Source organism: Idiotropiscis lumnitzeri, chromosome 3, assembly GCF_059441095.1.
Source record: "Idiotropiscis lumnitzeri isolate Australia: NSW breed Sydney's pygmy pipehorse chromosome 3, RoL_Ilum_1.0, whole genome shotgun sequence".
NCBI lineage: Eukaryota > Metazoa > Chordata > Actinopteri > Syngnathiformes > Syngnathidae > Idiotropiscis > Idiotropiscis lumnitzeri.
Window position 1 is genome coordinate 1,289,768 of NC_142393.1, and position 22,614 is coordinate 1,312,381.

Sequence of the window (22,614 nt, forward strand, 5' to 3'; positions counted from 1 at the left end):
AAGGCAAAGATTCTGGAAGGATGACATCAAAGCGTCAAGATTGAAAAAGTCGAGCAATATGTGTTGAGAAGAGAAAAGCCGCAGCAAAACAAAAGGGAGGAAACGAGTTAATGTCATTTTTTTCCCCTTGATTTCAAAGCCACAAAGTTTTCTGTCATGTCTGGGATCTGATTTTTATTTATTTATTTTTATTTTATTTTATTTTTTTACATTAAATTTGAGTTGATTTCCTTCAACTTTCGGGGTGTGCCCCCGCAGCAAAAATCTTGGAGCATTCTAAAAGTGTGACCCACGCCGTCGGACGGGTTGTCGGGCGTATCTTGCCCAAGGCAGCAGACGGGCTGCTTGTAAACGGGACGTGATAGGCTATCTTTATTGTCAAAACATAAGATGGAAGGGATGAGGGGAGGGCGAGCCGATTAGCTTTCCTGACCGTGGGCCGTTTGAACTGTTTGCCAAAATGAATGAGACGCCGTCGCACCCGCGTTTGTGTGCTCGCAAATGAGCGAAGCCCTCGCAGGAAAAAGGCGAGACTTGCTGGCTAATCAACTGATAACGCCGCTCGCACATCCTGCGCGCACGCTCACGGCACGCTTGCTTCACACGGGAAGGCCTCTGTGATCGCTTTCAAATTAGAATTCGGTTGTTGTTGTTTTTTGGGGGCGGGTGACAGATTTGTGAATGGTTCTGAAAGTGAGCAGATGCTAAATGGAAAAGAATCAAAAATAGTCGCCCGGTCAGGTTGCCTAAAGAAGGAAGAGCATCGTATCTATCCATTGACCTGCCTGTCTGGGCTCAGGAAGTTCCACCCTTTTCAGTCTATTGTCTCTCGGCAATACAACATCTCCTCCTCAACGTCTCTCCGTCTACTTTAAGATCAAATGTTGGCGTGTATGCTTAACTTTGCGCTTAGTTGACGTGTATTGCCAATAAAAAGCTTGACCCAAAGTTGGATGCAACTCCGTTGTGGGCGTGCCGCGGCATCCCAACGCGCCACCCTGCCTCTTCCTGCGCTGATAACAAAGTGAGAGATGCCGCTGGGCAGAAAGAAAGAAAGGATGGGTGTTGGAGCACTGTCAGAACTTTGACTTTTCTTTCCCTCCGACCCTTCGGCCGGCCTCCGTCTGAGGAAGTGGAACCTGCACGGCGTCTTTTCGGCTCCGAGAGACGAGACCAACGCTTGAGATGTCAAAGCCAGCGTTGCGTTTGATCTGAAGACAGTCGAGTGTTTCATACGAGGCAAAATGTGGCGACGCGACACGTGGCGTGGCAGGAAAACGGAAGTGCCGATACGTTGTTGCAAAACTGTTTTGTGTGGGGAGGAAAGTAATTTTTGTCTCAACTGGGGGGAAATAAAAAAGTCAGTGATACTTTCTAGCAAACAAGATCACAACTCCAACACTACACAAAGGCAACAAACAGGCTTTGGTAATTATTAAAACACAAAAACAAAATTATTTAGCTGTAAAGCTGGCAAATTATTTTTTTCCTGGTCTAGGCGCCGCTTAGGTAAGTTGCTAGGCAGATTGTATTCAGCCAAAGGCAAGCACTGTCAAGAAAGCCACCGCTTTAGGTCTGTGCTTCTCAATTATTTTCTGCTACGCCCCCCCCCCCCCCCCCAGCAAGAAGAAAACAATTGGCGGCCCCACCCCGCAACCCTCTCCCCGCCACAATTATAAATATCATTTTCATTGCAAAACAAACCTACACCGTCGAGTAAATATTCACTGAGGACAATAGGCAAGGAGAGCGCCGCTGCCAACTACTGGGGAGGATGCGCAATTACATTTTATTGTAGTGCGGCAGAGAAAAAGCATGTTCCCCAGGGTTACACGCAGCCCCCCCCCCTCAGCTAGCTAGCTGGTGCCACCCTAAACGCGTATGAAATTGACACTCGGGCGACGCGAAACGGTTTTTGGACAGTTAAGTCAAGGTGTCGTCCGGAGCTAAGCAGAGGAGGAGAGATGTCATCTGCATTCATGTGGCTTTGCCGGAAGCTCAAGCACTCGGCCAGTCATGTGCTCCCATCCTGAAACGGGGGAGTAAAACGTTCACAAGAAGCAGAAGGCGGCAACAAGGGGGAGGCAGATGAACTGGGCGCCAAAATAATAACATTAAAAAAAAAAATACAACGAACGGATAACCACAACTTTATTTGCTTGCTTCCTTCCGTTACATTCTCAAATTGCTTTGATGAAACATGTCGACACGGAGAAGATGCAAATGTTACTTTTTGACTCATTGTCTGACTCATGCCCTCCGTTTGTGGCGGAGGCCGACATCTCTCATCTGTGCTGCCTGCGCCAGACTTGTGCGTGGCCTTGTTTATTCTTTCGGGCAGGAAAATGGTGTTTCACCGTGCCACCGCTCCCTACAACATCCTGGGATCTTCTGGAACCTTCCCCAGCGAGGATGCTTGTCTGCAACCTTTGCAAGAGCACGGCAGCCAATGCGTGCCTGATTTGTACGCGCATCGGGCACACGAGAAATCAGTCGCCATACTACAATAAAGTGTAATTGCACATCCACCGCAGTAGTGGGCAGTGGCGCTCTCATTGACCATTGTGCGCAGCGATATTTAACTTTACGGTCTGGGTTTGTTTTGCAAACTATGCTACTATTATTATGAACATGATGTTTTGTATAGTTGGCATTAACGGGTGGATTATCATCATGCAGTGTCATGGCATTAAACCCTTCAAGCAACCGATATTTGCACACAACGGATGGTGCAACTCATGTAGCCAGAGAACAACACTCCCAGATATATTTTCTTTATCCTCTGCGGAGAAAGACTCATTTTGATGCAGGTTTCTGTGGAGCTTTGGCTGTCTTCATGTATTGCCGTATTATACCGCCCCCAAGTGGCCAAGGTGTACACAGCAGAAAGAGTGGCGCAATGTCCGTTTAATTCAAGCAACAAATGTGGGGAATAATTTAATGATGTCATTATTGAATGTTATCGAAAGTGCAACACAATTCATTCATTTGTCCAGGGAATTACTCGAGTTACGAGCGTGTGGATGGAGCGAATTCAACTCGTACTTCAAGGTGCCACTGGACAATGATTCTTGATGTCAGATGAGTCTTGGCACTGCAAATAATTGCACCCGCCTTCTTTATAGCATTATCATCAGACCCATTTATTGGCTCTCCCTGCTATTGTTCTGAGACGGATAAAAATAAAGATGTTGTTTTCGCCACAAAGGTCTTGAGGCCACCAACTTGGTTCCTCCAACACGGGAAGTAAAGGAAGACTTTTTCGGGGTGTCAAGGCTGGACACTTGTTTTCTCTGCATGACCTTCACTTTCAAGTCCGTCTATTAATAACGCACACACTTGATTCCCTCCCCGCAAGAAAAATTTGACCCTTTTTTCCTGGTCATTGATTGATGAGCCAAAAGTGCATTTGAACTATTCCACCTCATTTGTCTTGTCGGTTGGATGCAAGCGAAGTGGCCTGATCTGATACGTCCGAAATGTTGGGAGTGGGAAAGGATGACGTAGGAGGGGGGGGGGCGGTTGTGTCATTGTGTTAACACAAGTGGACTAATCATATGTCCTGAATTGGAGGCGTGTGCTGTCCTGGCGCGGACGGAGCGCGCAGAGAGGAAGGGAGGGCAAACTGTTGCGAACTGGAATAAGAGCCGATGGCGGCTGCAAGGTGGCCGTGCACGAGACTTCGACGAGAGGATGACTTTAAAGCGCGTGCTACGACGCGCGAGGTGGATTTGCATGCAGGGAGACTTGTCGCGATGTGACAGTTGCAAGTTGAACATGACGTCAGGTGTCCAGGAGGCTTTTCATCAGCTGAGATACTCGAGCACAACCGTAACACGGGACCTTATGGAAATGTAGTGGAGGTTTTAAAAGCTCGGCAACTCGCGCTTTACACTTTCAAGTATTGCTTCATTTCAAATCAAAAAGATGTCCTAAGACTGGTTCAGTTTTGATGCTCAAGCGATCTGCGTTTTGGAATGGAGCAAGCTCGGACCCTGGCCTACATGTCCCCCACCCGAAGCACCGAGCCTCTCCAATGAAGCAGCCCGGCTGGGCCCGGAGAACCCGGCTGGGCCTGCTCGCCCTGTGGACGTGTCTGTGCCTGGCCCAAGGATGCGGGCCGGGCCCGGGCTACGGCGTCCGCTCCCGGCCCAGGAAACTGACGGCCATGCACAACAAGCAGTTTTTCCCCAACTTCTCCGAGAACAACTTGGGGGCCAGCGGGAGGGCCGAGGGCAAGATCACGAGGAACTCGGAGCGTTTCAACGAGCTGGTGTGCAACTACAACCCGGATATCGTCTTCAAAGATGAGGAGAACTCCAATGCCGACCGCTTCATGACCAAGGTGGGACTCACTTCCATTTCTTTGCCTCGTGAGATCAAATTCATCACATCAGCGTCATTCATTGTTTGCCACCTAAACACATTTGCCCTCCCCTTTCTTAAGATAATAATAATTAAATTTAAAAAAAGATGCTGAAATTACAATTCTGGAACATTCAACTTCTTTTCCTCTTTAATCAAACACTTTTTTATTAACAAAACTTCTGTGACTGGTGCACCCTGAAAACGGCTGTATTAGAAATAAAGTTTTTTTTTAAATAAAAGACTCATTTTTAAGACATCTGTTTGACGAGTAGGAATCTGCGAGATTGACTCGGGAGCCCAAACTTGATTTCTCACGCTTCGGCACATGCGATGGGAAAGTGATGCTTTGCCTTGCTTTGCTTGTTTAATAATAATGCCTTTATTAGTCCCACAATGGGGAAATTCGAGATTCGAACCCAGGCCTCCTGGGGAGACTGGGTCCGGAACGCGGCGCCTTAGACCACTCGGCCATCCTGGCAGGAAATGTGTGTGATGAATATCCGCGCTTGTGATGCGTGCCCTTCTCATGCCCACTTTGGAGTGTGCGTGCCCCTCTTTTGCCCAAACGTGAAAGACGCTCATTGTGCGTCACACTTGGAGAGAGGTCGCCTATACGAAATTCCCGCCTGCTGAAGTAATGGCACCGTTGGAAAAGCCACTATTGTAGTTGTGACAATGAAACGCCTCTCTTCAATGGCATTGGGAGGAAAATGTATCGAGTTTGCTTTCTGGCCCTCACTTTCTCACCCTTTGCTGTCACATTCCGACGTGCATGCCAATACATTTCCCCATCTGCCTCGTCCATCGCGCCGCTCGCTCCCGGGCTCTGATCCTTTTCTCCCACAGCCTCTTCCATCCTTCCACGGCAACTTTCTTAACTTCTCGACAATTTCTGCTCAGTCAAGGGAGGGAAGGCCGCAAGACTCGCAACATCCCGACGGATGAGTGCTCACTTTCGGCACCAACACCATCCTTCTGCGAATTTGCCGGGAGGCCCGTGGGAGGCCTCGGAGTCACGAATCAGCTGGCAAAGGCAGAGAATGGCCTTGATTATTCTGTCACCCTGTCAAAAAAGGCAAAGGAATGCGGCCGAGTTGAGACTGTAGCCTTTTCTCATTTCCCGATTGTTTGAGGAGGGAAAGGAGGAATTTCTGTGCCAGCAGACAAGCAATTACAACATGGGAGTGAAATTGTTGAAATAATGAGATGGAGTCAATTTCTTCATGATCACACTTGAAGGCGCTGAGGTGTGGAATGGAGTCACATATTGCACTTTGCTTCACCTCGTTCACAAATGAGAACAAGTTGCGCTTGAAACATGTGAAACGTGTCCATCACACACAGCACCGAAGATAGGACGCGGTCTATTGTATATTCACATGAATCGGATTTACTGGATACAAATTACATGCAGTTGCTCCAAGGTAAGCGAGCGATACACGAAGCGTGTCAAACTCAAGGCTCAGGGGCCATCTCGGGCCCGCCGCCGCTATCATGTCCAACTTCCATGATCCTTGCTGAAACCAATTTAGTTTTCACCGTCATTATGGCTCTCCGAGTGAAGCCGACACTACTTTACACTCACACACACACACACACACACACACACAATTAGTTCTGCGTCATATGTGGATCATCTCAGAGGAGAATACTCTGCTCGAGTTACATGGAGCAAAATGAATTTTGATAGCGTGTGGTGCTTGTAGTCAGAACTGAACCTAGAAGGGACTAGAGTTGAGTATTGAGTATTCTTCTATGAGGAGAAGAATACTAAATAAATCATTTCTATTGTGGTTTTATAAAATCAATACTGAAATTAATATTACATATTTCCATATGAATTGTTTTGGAAATGTAAATACAAAAGAAAATGTTTTCTTTGTTGTACCAGACCAGCTTCAATATATGTAGAAACAACCATCAGCACCAGCGCAGTTCTAAATTTCACAGCAGCTTCTGTCACGGTTAAGAAACGTCTTAGCGCCCTCTAGTGCTTAAAGGGAAGAATACACCTATTAATGCAGCCCGTCTCCTTGAGACAATTTAGTCTTTGCAGTGTTTCCCAAACCTGATACAGCCATGGGACGCATTTTCGCGGATGGATATAAATATGTCCATTTCCCGTGTTTTAATTTTCTGAGACGCTGATGACTTTTTAGACGATTAGACTGAATGCCCTCCTTGTGTTTGATTCTTCTTGTAGCGCTGCAAGGAATGTTTGAACAGGCTGGCCATCGCAGTGATGAACCAGTGGCCAGGGGTGCACCTGCGGGTAACCGAGGCCTGGGACGAGGATGGTCACCACCCGGCTGGATCGCTGCACTATGAAGGTCGGGCTGTGGACATCACGACTGACGACAGAGACACAGACAAATACGGACTGCTCGCCCAGCTGGCTGTGGAGGCGGGCTTTGACTGGGTCCACTACGAGACCAAATATCACATCCACTGCTCTGTCAAAGCTGGTAAGATCGCTCGTAAAACACACTGAAGAACCCTTTAAAGTGAATTTGGAGATTTGTTTCCAAATACATCACACATGTTTGAACGGAACTGTTAAAAATGTGCGAAGATTGACTCATTTGCGGAGTTGTAGTGTGTCATCATCAACACCGCTTATTCTGTACAGATTAAACTGTTTTGCTCCATTTCAGTTTATTAAATTTTTTGGGGTGTGGCCCAGTGATGCATTGGACAGCCAATTTGAGTTCCGCTAAAATTTATGAACTGAGCAACTTTCCTCCATCAGTAACTATCTGGCGCAATTGGGAGTTACTTAGTTGTAGTTACATTTCTGCCACTAAAGCAGTGCTTCTCAAATAGTTGGGCCGGCCCACCTGGTGTGGGGGCGTGTGACCCTGGGAACATGCTTTTTTTCCCCGCTGTACGACAATAAAGTGTAATTGCACCTCCACTCCTGTAGTTGGCAGTGACGCTCTCATTGCCCATTGTGCGCAACAAGTATTTACTCTATGGAGTAGGTTTGTTTTGCAATGAAAATGCTAGCGCGGAGAGTGGGTGGATTTTGAAGCCTCATTTTATATTTTGATAATTGCCCTCTCTGGTATCACACACCACAACGTTTGTTTGACTTTCGAGGCTTATTTTCCCCCCCAAATATTTTGATTCGTGTTGTCTTGTTTCTGTCTGCAGATCACTCAGTTGCGGTGGAAAAAGGAGGCTGTTTCCCAGGCTGGGCCCGGGTGACTGTTGCTGGCGGGGGCCAGAAGAGCATGTCGTCACTAAATCCTGGGGACAAAGTGATGGCCATGTCTAGCACAGGTCAAACAGTATTTAGCTCGGTCCTGTTCTTTCTGCACCGGGATCAGGAAGCCCGTGTCACTGTTCTGTCTTTGGAGACAGAAGATGGACATAGATTGGCCGTCACGCCAAACCACTTGGTATTCTTAGACCCCGACTGCACACTTGACAAGAGCAAGTACCAAGCGCGGTTCGCCAGCAAAGCCAGAGCCCAGGAATGCGTTTTGATCCAAAGAGCAGACGGTCAGATACGTCCATCTCCAATCACTTCCCTTTCAGTGCAAGAGGCCACAGGAGTGTATGCACCGCTGACAGAAGATGGAACTTTGTTCGTCGACGGGGTGCTCGTGTCCAGCTACGCACTGGTGGAAGGCCACATACTGGCACACTGGGCCTTTGGACCTCTGCGAGTCATCTCCTCATTCCAGCGCCGAATTTGGGGCGGAGGCACAACACAGGAGCAGATGACTTGCCCTAACACAAGCTCACTTCATCATAACACAGATTTCCCTGTGATAAATAATTCTCCTTTCAGGCATCAGGATGTAGATGGAGGTCGGAGAACGGAAATGAAAGAGAGACTCAACCGTCAGACATCCAATGTGCACTGGTATGCTCGAGTTTTGTACACTGTGGGATCTATCATTTTAGACTCAAGCTATTTTCACCCTTAATCTATATATAAAATTATATATACATTTTTTTCCCTTTACAGCAACTGCATAACTAACGCGTTCTTTGCTTGTCTCCGCACTGGGTTGTTTGTAATTATTATTATTTTGAATATGGATATTTTTTTCACGTGCATTAGAATTTTGTCAAATCAATAGATTTTTTTTATTTTTTTACCATCTAAAATGTAATATATATTTCATACTTTAATAACTTCACCATATGTATTGTATGTCTTCACTTTTTGTCATCAAAAATTAAAAAGTAATTTAACGCGTTTTCTGTTGTTTTTAACACTAAAGTTAAGTACGTGTTGTACTTCCTTCTTCTTCTGTGTGGCCGAATGGTAGTTGGCAAGCTACCTTAGCGGCGCATTACTGCCACCACCTGATTTTGTCGTTCCACTGCAAGGAAATCAATGTGACTCTGGCGGCTAGATGTTGTCAAGTGTACTGCTGCCGTCTAGCGGTGGGAGGCCCTCTCATCTGGTCGCAACTACCAATCTTTCAACACTGAGCACCTGTTTGGCTCAAGTAATTCACATGTAACGTTTAAGCAGGACTTTACATCGACATGGCTTTTAATTTAATTTATGATGAAAAAAAATCTCCTCATGAAGAACCTGGCCTTGTACAGCTACCCTAGATGAGGTGACATGAAACGTACACATTTCATGTGGAGCACATGCCACACTAAACATAATGTGCTCAAAAACCAAGTGAGTTAGCAAAATAAAAGCACATTTGACCAACAAAGCTGAGCACGGAAGACCCAAATTGAGTCAACGACCTGCTGGTTCGTGCTCTGTTGTAAACATCTGTGGAGGTATTCAAAGGGATTATCCTTGAGATGCAGGAGGCAGATGGGAGGAAAGGGAGTCACTCTGTTGGCCGACGAATGGGAGGAATCGGGTGCTCTTAATACCAGCCTCTATTTTCAGCCATTGGCCAATCAGCCTGTCCTCCAACCGGAAAAAAAAAAATCTAATCCAATCTTGCTAAAGCTGAAAGGGGAGTTAACTAATCCCGTGCAGAGGCCTAGTAACAATCTATTTTCAAAATGAAAACCTGCACGCGTCATACACTAATGTATGTAAAGGCAAGAGAGTACAGACACTCATCCGCGACATCATTATAATGCTTTTGTTTGAAACTGCATAATTATTCAGCAATGGATTTGGTTGACAGCGTGATAAAGGGTCATCATTTAACAGGTTGTTTTGATGAAATTTGTCAAATGACTTATTGGTCCGAAATAAGGGTCACGCAGAGGTCTTCACGCACATGCAACAGTGCAAAGTGGCAGGGTCAAACTGCAAATCAATCTCCCCTGCAGCAGGTGCTGCCGACTGCACGTACAGTAGGCAATGCAGTCCTTAGATTGTCTTGACAGCAATATCGCTCATCAGTATTATGATCAAGGTGGTCTGCAGTCCAGATCAAATCATAGAATACACGTTGACGTGAGCAAAACATTTGGTTTGGTTGTTTGTGGAAGATGTTGCAGTTTTCAACCAAACTCGTCTGGAAGTTGGGTAGCATTCATTTGACTGTGAAGCAAGGATGTACATAAAGTTATTACATCATTATAGTTTGATGTGTTGTTGTTTCACACAATCGAGCAGAATCGGGATCGCTGTAATTAAATAATGTTTATGGCAAATTTATTCTCACATTTGAATTTGACGGCTTCTTTTTTTTAAACATTCAAGTCACCAAGCCGCTGCATCCGTCGCACGAAGATAGTCGTGTTCCTGCAATTATAACAAGCTCATGAAAATGGCTTCCATGCTTTGGAAAATGTAATGACCTCCAGTACTATCGAGTGTTAATATCCTCCATCGTGTTTCCGCGCGGTGCTTGCCAAAAAGCTCACTCGTGTGCAGCGCTGTGCAGGAAAAGATAAACAAAGCACAACAGCAGTTTAATTTTAGACGCCCTAACGTTGACACATTAAATACTCGTTTCGCACGATCTGCTCATTTTAGAGCGCTGCTAAATGTTCAACTTTTGGCGCAGTTTGCTCAACTGTGTAACGTTGTATGTGCGAAGGGAAAAAACATGGCATTTTCATGCAAAGTTAAGTGGCGAGTCCATTATGGTGCCTTAAAAAACACTACGCTAAGTCAGTGTTGATTTTTTGCACTATTCCGTGCAACTACGACCTCGCGAGAATGATTTCTCAACACAAACATGCAGAGGCTAGTTGTTAGCATTGAAGCTACATCCACAAGCCCGGTCGTGTAAACGGAAAGAAAACATCGAACGGGACCGCAGGAGCACTACGAGCCGCATCGGAGCCTCTTGACGCCGGTGGTGAATATGTGCCTGGGGCTAGCAAGCTGAAGCGGCGCTTGGCTCGCCAAGCCAGCGTCCCCCTCTCCCACTCTCTCTCTCGGCGGCGTTGAGTCAAGTGTACACAGTACGAAAGCAGGGCTAGAGAGCAGTGAGCGAGGCGAGCTCGGTCTTACTCGGCAGCTTTCCGCCTGTGTGCAGTGTGCACTTCCCCCACCTTCTCTCTCTCTCTCTCTCTCTCTCTCGCTCCAGCCGGCTAGCCGCAGCGTTAGTCCGGTACAGAAAATGAAGCGACCAGAAGCAATACGGGAAGCTGCCGTGAGGCTCTTTGGATTTTGCTGATGTGTGAGGAGACGCTTTTGTTTTCGTAAGGTCAGTAGCGTCGACGGCGACTTAAGTCAACTTCTCGTGCCAGGCGTAAATAGAGACACACTAACCCTGACCTTAGAACGGGCAATGTTGGCTCCGCTCTCGGTAGCATTTAGCTGTTAGCTTGTAGCAGCAGATGACGCTGTCTACTTGCTGGAGTACTAGCCGTGTTACCTGGGCGCTAACTTGGGCTTGGTTCCTGCTCCGCGGTGACCGTGTCCAGGGTGTTTTAGTCCAAGTTAGCAGTTATCATTTCCAGGAGTGAATGCAGTTATGCATGCGACAAATCGTAGTTTTCGCAGTTTTGGCTCTTCGGGACACTTAGCTGCTACGTCACCGTCGCTAGTTGCTCGATTTTCCGTTTCAGTCCGTCGCTAGGGATGTGGACTAGGCTATTTGCTGGACTCGTTCGAATCCCTCAAATCGTTGTTTACATAGAATAGTAATTGGCGTGGCTGTTCTCATCGAGCTGTGTGATGTTCAGTCTTGAACGACAGCAAGATGCAGATGTTGTTTGACATTATCAGCACAATGGAAGCATATACGATCACTATGAAACTTAATTTGTTTTTTACTTTCAGTGTCAACCCAGCTAACCAGGACGCTATTTTGCCATCACTCACCACTTTGGCTAAACACTATCGAATGCCTTTTGGAAACAAAAGCCTACGGAGCGCATTATTTGACTGGCTATGCTGTCGTGAATTATGTGTTGTCGTTATCATGGACTGTTTCGACTTGTCACATTTGTTTCGAAGATGTCGTCTCAATCCGCTCACCCGCCAAATTCACCGAATTGATTACCTTTAATTTGGACCAAATTGCGCACATTTAAAATTGAGCTCAAGCTGTATTTGGTTTCCGTTTGTTTTTAAAACCAGCTGCTGAAATGTGCACGATAGTGTTGTTTATACGCGTGATGTTGTTCTTGAACAGTTTAGTGCATGATGTTTATATCTTCAATGCATGACAAACACGTGAAAATTATTCGTCCGTCCATCAGAGTATTTTTTTCTTCCGACTGCCTTACAAAATGCGTTTTGCGTGCGTGTGTGTGTGGAACTGGCAACCCATGTTACATTTTCACTTCGAAGTGGCTATACTGTTTGTACTGTAACTTGACGGCAATTGCATCTAAGTTGCAGAACATAACACATTATGTGATAAAATTGGCGCGGCGTTCATTTGGTTTATTTTCTGACATGGGGGGGATTATAATCATACGGCACATATTGTAGACGCTGCCATGTTATCATTCCTCGTCTGAAGCGGAGTTGAGCTGCGTGCAAAAAGTCGCTTTCCGTCGACATCGACGTTCGGCAGAAGGCCAGATCGCACGCCACGACTCGGTGTTATTTGTTGTGCAGCTGAAACAATAGCGAGGCCGTCGTTTGATTGACTCGACTGTACTGTACTTGGTCGACAGCGTGAAGCTCCGAGCGGAACTTTAATGTGAGCAACTTTGGTTCCGCACGGCAACAACAGCGCTGCAACAGGAAGTTTGCAACGCGGAAGTTCTCTTTTTCTTTGTGTATTAAAAAAAAAAGAAAAAATAAACATTTATTTGAAACAACGCAATTAGTGCTTAAAACACTTTCCCTTCCTTTTGTGTTGCCATCCAAGCGGTTTGCAAAATGCACAGCGGGGTGAATAAGCACTTGATGTTAATTTCTGTGTATGGTCTTCCTCTATTCCTCGCGCTCATTTGCTCAATTTGCAAGCAGACTCGATTACAGTATTGCTCGTGCTAATCAATGACTGACTCCAAGGCACATTACCTTTGGACAAAACTGGATGCATTTTATGCATGTTTAAGTATTTCTCAGGTGGTTAGTGTGAAACGATTATTATTATTGTTATTATTTTCAATATTCTTTGGTGTTATAATAGGCTTATTTAGCAAGGATTGTAATCAATATTTACATTTTCATATGAAAAGGTCTACACGTCCTTGATAGCTAGCTGCATGGGACACCATCTGTTCTGTTCAATTTGTATAGTGTCATTTCTGAGCTTTCACTTTAGTCACTGCAGGTCATATTTAAATGTATTCTGGTTGTTAGCATACTTAATAACAGTCATATTGCATTATTATAAGGTGTTTTTATTCTGACACCGCAGATCTCTGTCAAGGAGGTCAAAGTCAGTTTGGGGGGATGGACGAGCAGAAATCAAACTGCGACGAAAGCGACTCTGAGCCAACAGGTAATCTGAACGCCTTCTGCATCTTAGCAATATGTTTGCATGTATGTTTGGAGTAAATACGTTTTTTTAGACTCACACCTGTAATACATTGTACTGTAAAATACTTTTTCCCTACTTTGTGCTGTTTAAAATTAGCAGTTGGTTCACCACTTGGCCTGTCACGATAATTACTACGTAATATATATTTTTACTGTATGAAGAAAGTAGCAGCACAACAAAGTCCATTTAAATCGCACGGAATTTGTTCAGCTGGGAACAAAAAACATGGCAAGTCTTAGAGGACCGTGCATTTCCTGATGGCTTGCAATTAGAACGCGCGACTCTCTTTAAAGCCAGAGCAATGTCGTCATTCATCACTTGAAAAACCAACGTTTTAAGACATGCTTCATGCTTTTCATAGGCAATATAAATTGCAGAAACAATACAATTCCCAAACAGGAGGAGATGAGACCTCTTATTTTACTCTGCCACTACGTGTGTGTTACAATTTTTTTACGTGCAATTTTTGTGAATGGAGCCCGAATCAGTTTTTTTAAGATACAGCCGACGCCCATATAATCGTGGTTTAGCACTCTCAGGTTTACATATTCGTAGATTTGTTTTCAATATTTTTAAAAAGTTTTTTGTTTGTTAGGTTTTCCCAATTTTGTGTGGCCAACATTTATTGAATGTTTATGAGCATTTCTTGAAAAAAAATGGAGGCTTTGGAAATTTTATTTATTTATTTAGAAAGTCTTTCCCCTCATTTAAATGGCTGACAATTCTGTATTGATTTTCTCTATTTGCGGGGTGGCCATTGTTCCCATCTTCCACAACTAGCGGGTGTCGACTGATTCAACTGTATTCTATTTATTGTTCTACATTTCAAAGAGAATCATTTTAATTGCTGTTAAAAAAAGGATGTATTTAATCATATCAGTGACATTAAAAAAAAACATCAATGATACTATCCCCCTGTGATGCTAGTTTCTGGGAAATGTATCGTCCTAAAAAAAAATGATCGCAACAGGCCTATTGACCACAGTTTTAATGTGTATTTATTCTTTGTTTTAGCTGATGATAACGCTCCTGTTAGACAACTTGAAGAGTCTCAAGCTCACCTTGCTGCTGAGGATGTGTCCGATCCCACTGCCGCCTCTTCGAGTCCACCTGCGTATGTTCCTTGTTCGCGTTTCTCGTCTGAGCTTCTTAACTGTTGACAATATTAACCGGTGAGCCTTTGCGTGTGTTTGGAATAGAGAGTGCGTGAAGGCTTGTGCTCTTTGCAACTGTGTGGAGCGCAGCCTTCATGGACAACGGGAACTCCGACACTTTGGGTCAACGTCAAAACCGTCATCCCTGCAGCCATCTGCTTCTCAGCTGCCACAGCCTGGAAATGATGAATTGTCTTCCATCGGATTTTCGGACACCCCCTGTCTGGCGTCACTATTTGATGACTCAGGTTAATTTCCAGACACCAATTACTACCACTTCAAATCCGGAGATGATGTCAATTAGAAAATACAGGACTCGTAGATGTGAATCCAAGTTTGCCCGGAGATTTGATGACCTAACGATGCTGTTTGGAATGCAGGGGGTTGTTGGGTTCATCACTGGTGTGCGGTGTGGTCTGAAGGAGTGCAACAAATGGATGACGACGGGTTGGACAATGTGGAGAAGGCTGTTATCTCAGGGACACAGCGGGTAAGTGCACAGTCTATAATGCGGATTGAGGACCATGTTTGGAATAACAAACGTTTTCCTAGTGAAAGTATCACGCATGATGATATTTGGCATTGGTTTGTTCCAGCTTTGTGCATACTGCAAACGGCTGGGTGCAACCATTCGATGCCATGCTGAGGGTTGTTCAACCTTTTACCACTTCCCCTGCGCGGCAGCGAGTGGGTCCTTCCAGTCCATGAAGCAGTTGGCCCTTCTCTGTCCACAGCACATCGACAAAGCCGAAGAGTTAGGTAAGATGAAATGCATGTTCACGCGATTGCGAACCAAGTTACATCACGGATGCTCACACAAATAATTACAAAATGTTTTCAACTGTACAGCAAGTTCCTCATCTCGTCAGTTATTGCTGATCATAATTCCATTTGTGATTTGGTTCTCCAGTGAAACTTCCGTAACTTTGCTTAAAAATCCATTTAGGAAATTGACACATAAAATATACACAATTTCAACACTTTTTTTCGGAGCCATTAAACTCAGGATACATGCAAGCTGTTTTCACTTTAGCAATAGTGAAGATTAAGTCATTTTTGTCTGTCTGAAAATAAGCATGTCCAAAGTGAGATGATGATGATTAAAGAATGTATTGCCTCACTTTCCTGTGAATAAATACACACTTCCCCTAACAAGATCAGATAAAAGTTAATCAGAAATGAGGGGGTCAGTGAAATGAATGTTGCCGTTTTCTAACCCTAACCCACGCTGCTGCCTGTCTATTTTTTTTAGCTGCCAGCATTAGCATCGTGTTGCTTAAGATGAACTACGACCAACTCGAGTTCATATAATGATCTGATTCTATATTTTGATGTTCACAGCAGGGGAAGAGTCTTGGTGTGCAGTGTGTGACTCAGCAGGGGAACTCACAGACTTGCTGTTCTGTACGGGTTGTGGCCTACATTATCACGCGGCCTGTTTAGAAATTGGGGCCACACCCATACAGCGGGCTGGATGGCAGTGCCCGGAGTGTAAAGTGTGCCAGACCTGCAGGTGAGTTCAACCCTGTCAATGCATTTGCGCGCAGTTCAGTATATGCTTAATAAGCCATTTGCATGTCCTTTGGAATTGCCGTGATGTCACTCATTTGCGTTGTTTTCATTCTCCAGACAACCAGGTGAAGACTCCAAAATGTTAGTATGTGACGCCTGTGATAAGGGCTACCACACCTTCTGCCTGCAGCCCGCCATGGAGTCCCTCCCCTCAGATCCATGGAAATGCAGAGTAAGTCACATTCATTGTCTTATAAAGGTGAACCCTTCCTTTCAAAAAGGAAGGTCGCTTTCTCGAGAAAGCATTTTCCAGTTTAGTTGACGGCTTTTTTTGATCAAGTCTTTTTCTCTCCGTTATGTGAAAATTGTCAGAGGTGTCGTGTATGTATGGAGTGTGGCGTTCGTGGACTGGTGTTGCCTGGCTCCGCGCAATGGTTTGACAACTACGCTGTGTGTGAGGCCTGCCAGCGTCAGCGTAGCTCAGTGTGTGGCGTCTGCGGCAAAGCTGCGCACCCGTCTGTGGCTCTTCAGTGCTGTACCCTTTGCCACAGGTTTCTTTTGCCTTTGCGCATATACTGCCCATCTGTGGCTTTCAGTCACATGTGGTCTTTCTGTAATTTATTCTATGATCTTTTGTCCTCTCAGGTGGGTGCACAGAGAGTGTGAGCTCCCAGAAGTCAAGAGCGTTTGCTTGCTTTGTAAGGCGGATCCACGTCAGCAGGAGCGTCTCCCCGAAGCGCACACGGCAGAGACTCAAACAGCTGAGGTGGCGGATGAGACGGAAGGGCAGATCCAGTTGGTGGAGATGACAATCCAAACGGAGGCTGACATGACGGTGGAAGAGCCGACAAATGTGCTACAAGGCCAGGGAGACTCATCTGACATGGGGTTTGCAGAAGCCACTGCTGAAGACGTCACACCCATGGACCTAGGTCAGTACGTGCCCATCACAACGAGTGTTGTCGTAATGTCACAATTCAGACTTCAAGACTATACTTGTATAAAGCACCTTGATAGTAATACTGAAACGATACATTGACGAAGAGGAAAGTTGTGTGTGTGTGTGTAATAATAATTATATATAACGTGATTAAATATTTTAACTCAGTTTTATTTGTTTCAAAAATTAATTTGCATAACCTGCAAAGCCAAAAAACCCTGTACCATATTAGCTTCACTTCTTGAACACATCATTTTAGAACAAAAAACCTTGCTTAAGTTACCACTGGGCCTTGCAAGCCAACACTGCTGGCGTGTGGTGCTTACAACTAAATGCACTGCATAAGTTTTGAGAATTGTTTCTCAGAAAAATCCCTGTCAACATTTAAATCATATTCACGGATCAAAAAAAAGCTTCACAAAAAACAGTCATAGAAAAAATTCAATTAATTGCAATTAATTATGGATTTTTTTGCAATTAATGAGTTAAAATGTAATGACTTGACAGCACTAAAACACACACACCAGTTAAAAAGAAATATTTTCGTGTTTGTCGCGGGCCTTAACCAATTCTCCTCTTGTAGGTGCGGAGGCTGTTGTTCTTGGGACAACGGATGTTGGTGACAAATTGTCAAAGGAGGAGCTGAAGATAGACAAAGACGACTGCATTTCAGAGTGGTCTGCGGCAACATTTGAATCTCCAGGTAGGAACGGCCAACTGTCCACCTGCATTTTTGTACATGGACAAAAGCGTTCTGTGGTCAATGGAAGACTTGTGAGCGATTAAAGTAATAACATGCATTCCTTAATCCTAGCTGAGGAGTGCTCGACCAAACAGGGTACCCTTTGTCTACCTGCTGATGAAAGGCGAGCGGAAGAGGCAGTCAGCCAAGTGATCCAAGCTGACTCGAGACAGTCTCAAAATCCTGAAGTTGAAGAAACACTGGAGGGCCCAGAAAACATGGAGGTGGAGAAGCCGGAGAGTCTTCTTTCTGTGGATCGGCCTCTATCAATAGCATTAATAAAGGCTGCTTCGAGTGGCTCCCAAAGTGGAGAATCTTTCAGTAAGACGCTGTCAAAGTATTCGCCTTCTCGAGCGTCTTTAGAGAAAGCGGAGCACGTGCACCCGTCTGCTGAGCGGCACACAAGTCCATGCCAGGCGCACCAGTCGTCTTCTCATCTTTTACCATCCGACACTCAATTAGGAGCCTCTATTGTCAACATGGAGGAGAGGCTACTACCTCACTCTGAAGAAGAGGAGGATGAAGAAGATGACGATGAGCAAATGAGAAGAGAAGGAGATGACGTGGACATAAAAGAGGAAGCACAGGAGGAGGAGGAGGAGGTGAAGCCGGAATTGCTTCTGGATGAAATGTCCAACATGAGTCACGGGGACGAAAGTAGTAGTGGTTTCCTGGGCTCTCCCGGAGAAGCGGATCCTCACCTTTCTATGGAGCTCGGCCGCTCTGAAACTGATGACTCGCTTCCATTTGAACCTCTTGGGAGTCACGCCGAAAAGGTAAAGCGCAGGGGATCCCCCGGCCGCTCAAGGGTCAAACAGGTCAGCGCTCACTCTTAGACACCTCTTTGTTTACCTTTGACAATTTGAGAAAAGAAGCTGACTTGGAGTATTTTCCATAGGGTCGAAGCAATAGTTTTCCCGGGAAACGTCGACCACGTGGAGGTGGTGGAGGCAGAGGGCGGGGTGGCAGGTCTCGCCTCAAAGCCATGGCCTCTTGCATTGACGCCTTTTTGGTGAGCCAAATTTTGCATTTGGAGTACTGGAGGGGAAAAAAGAATGACAGAAAAACACTCATTATTTCTACTTTGTTTGTTCTTCCCCCTGTCCCTCACACCTGTTCACAGCTAAGCATGACCACAGACTCTGGAATAAGTAAAGAGGAGGATGATGAGGAAGATGACACCATGCAGAACACGGTGGTTCTTTTTTCAAACACAGACAAATTTGTCTTGCTCCAGGTACAGCACCTTCATTTGAAATGCATTCATTTGTATTTTGGCATCCTTGTCACTGTTAAATGCCGAATTTCCTTTTTTTTTTCCAGGATATGTGCGTTGTATGCGGCAGCTTTGGGAAGGGGGCGGAGGGGCAGTTATTGGCCTGTGCGCAGTGTGCTCAATGTTACCATCCTTACTGCGTGAACAGCAAAGTAAGCAACCCTTTTAATGTCTTCATTCCCTTTGTCACACACCCGAGTCCTTTGAAAGGCATGCAAAATGAAACGCTCTGTCTTCTGTAGATCACAAAGACAATGCTGCGCAAGGGCTGGCGCTGTTTGGAATGTATCGTGTGCGAAGTTTGTGGCAAGGCTTCGGACCCTTCCCGTCTGCTGCTATGCGATGACTGCGACGTCAGCTATCACACCTACTGCTTGGACCCGCCCCTGCACACAGTGCCCAAGGGAGGTTGGAAATGCAAATGGTAAAGATGAAGAAAAAGGAGGGGGGGAAAAGGACCTGTGAAAGCTTTGTTCAACCTTGTAACTTTGAATGGGGTCAAATGGAAATGAATTTCTGTAAATTTGCATATTATGTAAAACATTCATCAGAAATTGCATTAGCCTGACTCTCAATTTGCCGGCTTCTATAGCAAAAAGACAAATTGTGACACACTCACATTGGCATACGGAGTCTTTTTGAATCTTGTATATGAATGTATTAATTGCTTCTTTGCAGGTGTGTGTGCTGTGTGCAATGCGGTTCCAACTCGCCAGGTTTCCACTGTGAGTGGCAGAATAACTACACTCACTGTGGCCCTTGTGCCAGCCTCGTCACCTGTCCAGTATGCAGAGAGAACTTCATGGAGGAGGAGCTGCTCCTGCAGTGTCAGCATTGCGATCGGTGGGTGGTGCTCATGAGAACGAAATACATGAATAAAAGAAAATGAAATATGTATTAGACAGCCACTAATGATCTCTTTCAGGGACTATACAAGTATAAATGTGTATACACGCGTCAGACAAAATGATCTGACACATTTGTAGGTTAAATAAAAAGAAAATAAAGAAACAAAAAAGTGTTTTTATTTTCGAAAAGTACATATAATGCCATTCTGTTTCATTATGTTTTAGAAATTAAATCAGTCTAATGGGATTTTTGTCCACACGATACGTTTCAATGCAGATCCAGTAGCTCTGAAGTTGGCAACCCGTAACGAGATCGTGTTTCGCGCTGGTACGGCATCATGTCCACCGAGATTGAAGTGCAAACGGACCGCTCGTTGTGTTGCAGTTACAGATTCGTTTGTTTTGATGAACAGTGAAAGCACGATGCACAGCAACTGAAAAAGGAATGAAAAAAATGGCATATGTACTTTTTGAAAATCAAAAAATATATACTCATATACTATGTTAACTGTAGTGAATTACTTACTGCAATGTCGGATCTATTTTGATTGTCACATTCGCCTGTTCTTACGTCTGTGTGCCTCTAAAGATGGGTGCATGCGGTCTGTGAGAGTTTATATACGGAGGATGAAGTGGAACAAGCGTCTGATGAGGGCTTTGCATGCACGTCATGCAGCCCATATGTTCCCAAACCTGTCGGTGAGTCAGAACTTGACATCAATAATGAAATAGTCTTGGAATGTTGCTGTATGAAATTAAGGGATGACTTTGTCTTTTTTTTTTTACTCTATTCTTCATTATAGTTGAGTCGGCCATTATGGCTTCAATACGGATAAAGGAGCCAGGTTGGTGAAATTTTGCCTCTTTTTTTTTTGTGCATTCTATACTAAGTTGTCCTTTTCTCACCTTTAAATCGTGAAATTTTCAGAGCCGCAGTTCTACCGGTTAGAGGGTGTTTGGCTGACAGAATCGGGAATGTCCCTTCTGCGGACCATCTCCATGTCTCCGTTGCTCAAAAGACGACAGCGGCGTTCTCGCCTCGGCACTTTGTGTTGTGAAGGAGGCCCTGATGGAATGGACGTGAGGGAGGAAGGAGAGGGGGAAGAGGGAAAAGGTCGGCATCTTATGTCTTGCCTTCTGCTCCGCCATATTTGTGCGCAAAATGCTCCGCTCTTTTCAAACTTAATTTTATTTGATCTAGTCTGTGGGGAGTCTATGGATTGTGACGCAAAGATGGAGAACCCCGGAAGCCCAGACAGAGAAGGTGCTGTTGACGGAGGCACAGATGGCATGGCTGAATGTGACGTTCTCAAAGGGGGGGTGGACGATACGGAAGATGGTAAAAAAAGAAAACGGAAACCCTACAGGCCTGGTAAGCTCGCGCCTTTTTTAAAGATAGATTCAGCAACATTTTTCAAGTATGTTTGGATCATCTCTGAATTCATTGCATTAGGAATTGGAGGCTTCATGGTGCGACAAAGGAAGTGTCACACACGGTTGAAGAAAGAGTTTTTTGCCCAGTTGGCTGGAGAGACGACGTTAGACGGACAGCCAATAGAGAGAACTATGGAAGAGGGTCAGTAACAATAATGGATGACCATTTTTCATGTTATGCTTTTGACCACTATTTAATACACCAACAGATACCTTGTTTCAAAATAACATATCTGTGACATGCTTTTGTCAAAGTACCAGAAGAAATTTAAGCACCATTTTTTTTTTAATGGCTCTTGAGCCTTGCCTGGTTTTGAGGGGGCGGTACTGTCTCGTAGAAAATAGCGACCCCTAAGCTTGCCTGCTTTACTGTGGAACCAATGCAAAGTACAGCTTTTGTTACCATGACGACCAGGGGCAGTGCAAGGGTTTGAACGAAGCTTGCGACTTCTATTTGCGCAAGTCGAATCTGGTGTGGGTGAAAAACGTTTTAATGCCCGCAAAGACAAGAACGGCGTTTTCACTTGAAGATTTACTACCTGATACACTAATTGACAAGTGTAGTATATTACTCGTTACGTGTGGCGCATTCAGTGGACGCATCATCAAACACTCAGCTGCCACTCATTAAGCTCCACTGTGGAGTGGAACTGAAGAACCTCTCACTTACAGAAATTGGCAGTTTACAAAAGATTTACTTGGTTGTTTACGTTCACGTTTGACGAAGGAAGCCACACCAGAGACCCAATTAGTTGTATACAAAAGCAATTTTCCATGTTCTCTTTAACATTTCACTTTTTGTGTTTTATTGAGGGGGCGAAAATATCGATAATAATTTCGGTATTCCTACTAATAATCATAGGCACTAGGTCCGTAGTACTCGTATCCCACTGAGAAGCGTTTCAGGGTCAAATTATAGAAGAAGGCCCTGGTGTTACTTAATCTCGTTAAGCAAAAAAAATGTAAACGCTATACAATAAAATACGATACAACTTTATTATATAGCGCATTTCACAAGAGCTGGAGCTGTGACAAAGTATGGCATGTCAATTTAAATTTTGAAAATGATTTGTTGCTGAGCATCTATCCACCTTTGTGACTATTTAGATTTTTTATTAATGTTTTATTTGTTGCTGTGCGCAGGGCCCCATCCTGACACAGATAACATCATGGATCCTAAACCATTGGAGGGGGAGGAACAGGCTAAGAAACGTCGGGGACGAAAGAAGAGCAAACTTGAAGACATGTTTCCAGCGTATCTCCAGGTTTGTTTGTCTGTCTTCGTGTGGTCCCCCGAACGAAAAGTTTTGGGCCGATTTCCTCGTCTAATATCCACATGTGCAATACTCTGTTTTCGGGTGCAGGAGGCTTTCTTTGGAAAGACGCTCATAGACTTGAGTAAGAAGGCTGTCATGACAACCCCTGGCCAGAGGCCAGCTGCATGCATTCTTCAACATTCATTACCCGCACCATCGACATTCAAAACTACTTCCCCAGAAA

At 44.9% G+C, this 22,614-nt stretch overlaps 2 protein-coding genes across 2 annotated transcripts in view; both read left to right on the forward strand.

Moving 5' to 3' along the window:
- Nucleotides 1-3,586: 3,586 nt before the first annotated feature.
- Nucleotides 3,587-8,578, forward strand: dhh (desert hedgehog signaling molecule). Its single transcript, XM_088290168.1, has 3 exons — nt 3,587-4,345; nt 6,572-6,833; nt 7,522-8,578. Exons 1-3 carry the CDS (start codon nt 3,953-3,955, stop codon nt 8,301-8,303), a joined length of 1,437 nt encoding a protein of 478 aa, XP_088146294.1. The 5' UTR covers nt 3,587-3,952; the 3' UTR covers nt 8,304-8,578.
- Nucleotides 8,579-10,721: 2,143 nt separating this feature from the next.
- The window catches only part of kmt2d (lysine (K)-specific methyltransferase 2D), a 32,952-nt gene continuing 21,059 nt past the window's right edge, over nt 10,722-22,614 (forward strand). The window contains exons 1-24 of the mRNA XM_088289596.1: nt 10,722-10,967; nt 13,086-13,169; nt 14,223-14,322; nt 14,408-14,610; nt 14,743-14,852; nt 14,959-15,121; nt 15,704-15,875; nt 15,992-16,106; nt 16,247-16,425; nt 16,520-16,806; nt 17,398-17,517; nt 17,629-18,374; nt 18,455-18,568; nt 18,680-18,793; nt 18,880-18,984; nt 19,075-19,256; nt 19,511-19,675; nt 20,270-20,379; nt 20,484-20,525; nt 20,609-20,794; nt 20,882-21,052; nt 21,134-21,256; nt 22,258-22,379; nt 22,479-22,614. Coding sequence (XP_088145722.1) covers nt 13,121-13,169; nt 14,223-14,322; nt 14,408-14,610; nt 14,743-14,852; nt 14,959-15,121; nt 15,704-15,875; nt 15,992-16,106; nt 16,247-16,425; nt 16,520-16,806; nt 17,398-17,517; nt 17,629-18,374; nt 18,455-18,568; nt 18,680-18,793; nt 18,880-18,984; nt 19,075-19,256; nt 19,511-19,675; nt 20,270-20,379; nt 20,484-20,525; nt 20,609-20,794; nt 20,882-21,052; nt 21,134-21,256; nt 22,258-22,379; nt 22,479-22,614 — 3,814 coding nt within the window. The 5' untranslated portion in view covers nt 10,722-10,967; nt 13,086-13,120. The remainder of the gene's footprint in view (nt 10,968-13,085; nt 13,170-14,222; nt 14,323-14,407; nt 14,611-14,742; nt 14,853-14,958; nt 15,122-15,703; nt 15,876-15,991; nt 16,107-16,246; nt 16,426-16,519; nt 16,807-17,397; nt 17,518-17,628; nt 18,375-18,454; nt 18,569-18,679; nt 18,794-18,879; nt 18,985-19,074; nt 19,257-19,510; nt 19,676-20,269; nt 20,380-20,483; nt 20,526-20,608; nt 20,795-20,881; nt 21,053-21,133; nt 21,257-22,257; nt 22,380-22,478) is intronic.

What these genes read in the sequence shown, in the direction of transcription:
- dhh (XM_088290168.1), top strand. Translation starts at nt 3,953, where the DNA reads ATGCTCAAGCGATCTGCGTTTTGGAATGGAGCAAGCTCGGACCCTGGC. An exon ending in CCGACCGCTTCATGACCAAG is followed by an intron (nt 4,346 to 6,571) that starts GTGGGACTCACT and finishes TTCTTCTTGTAG; the next exon opens with CGCTGCAAGGAATGTTTGAA. An exon ending in CCACTGCTCTGTCAAAGCTG is followed by an intron (nt 6,834 to 7,521) that starts GTAAGATCGCTC and finishes TTCTGTCTGCAG; the next exon opens with ATCACTCAGTTGCGGTGGAA.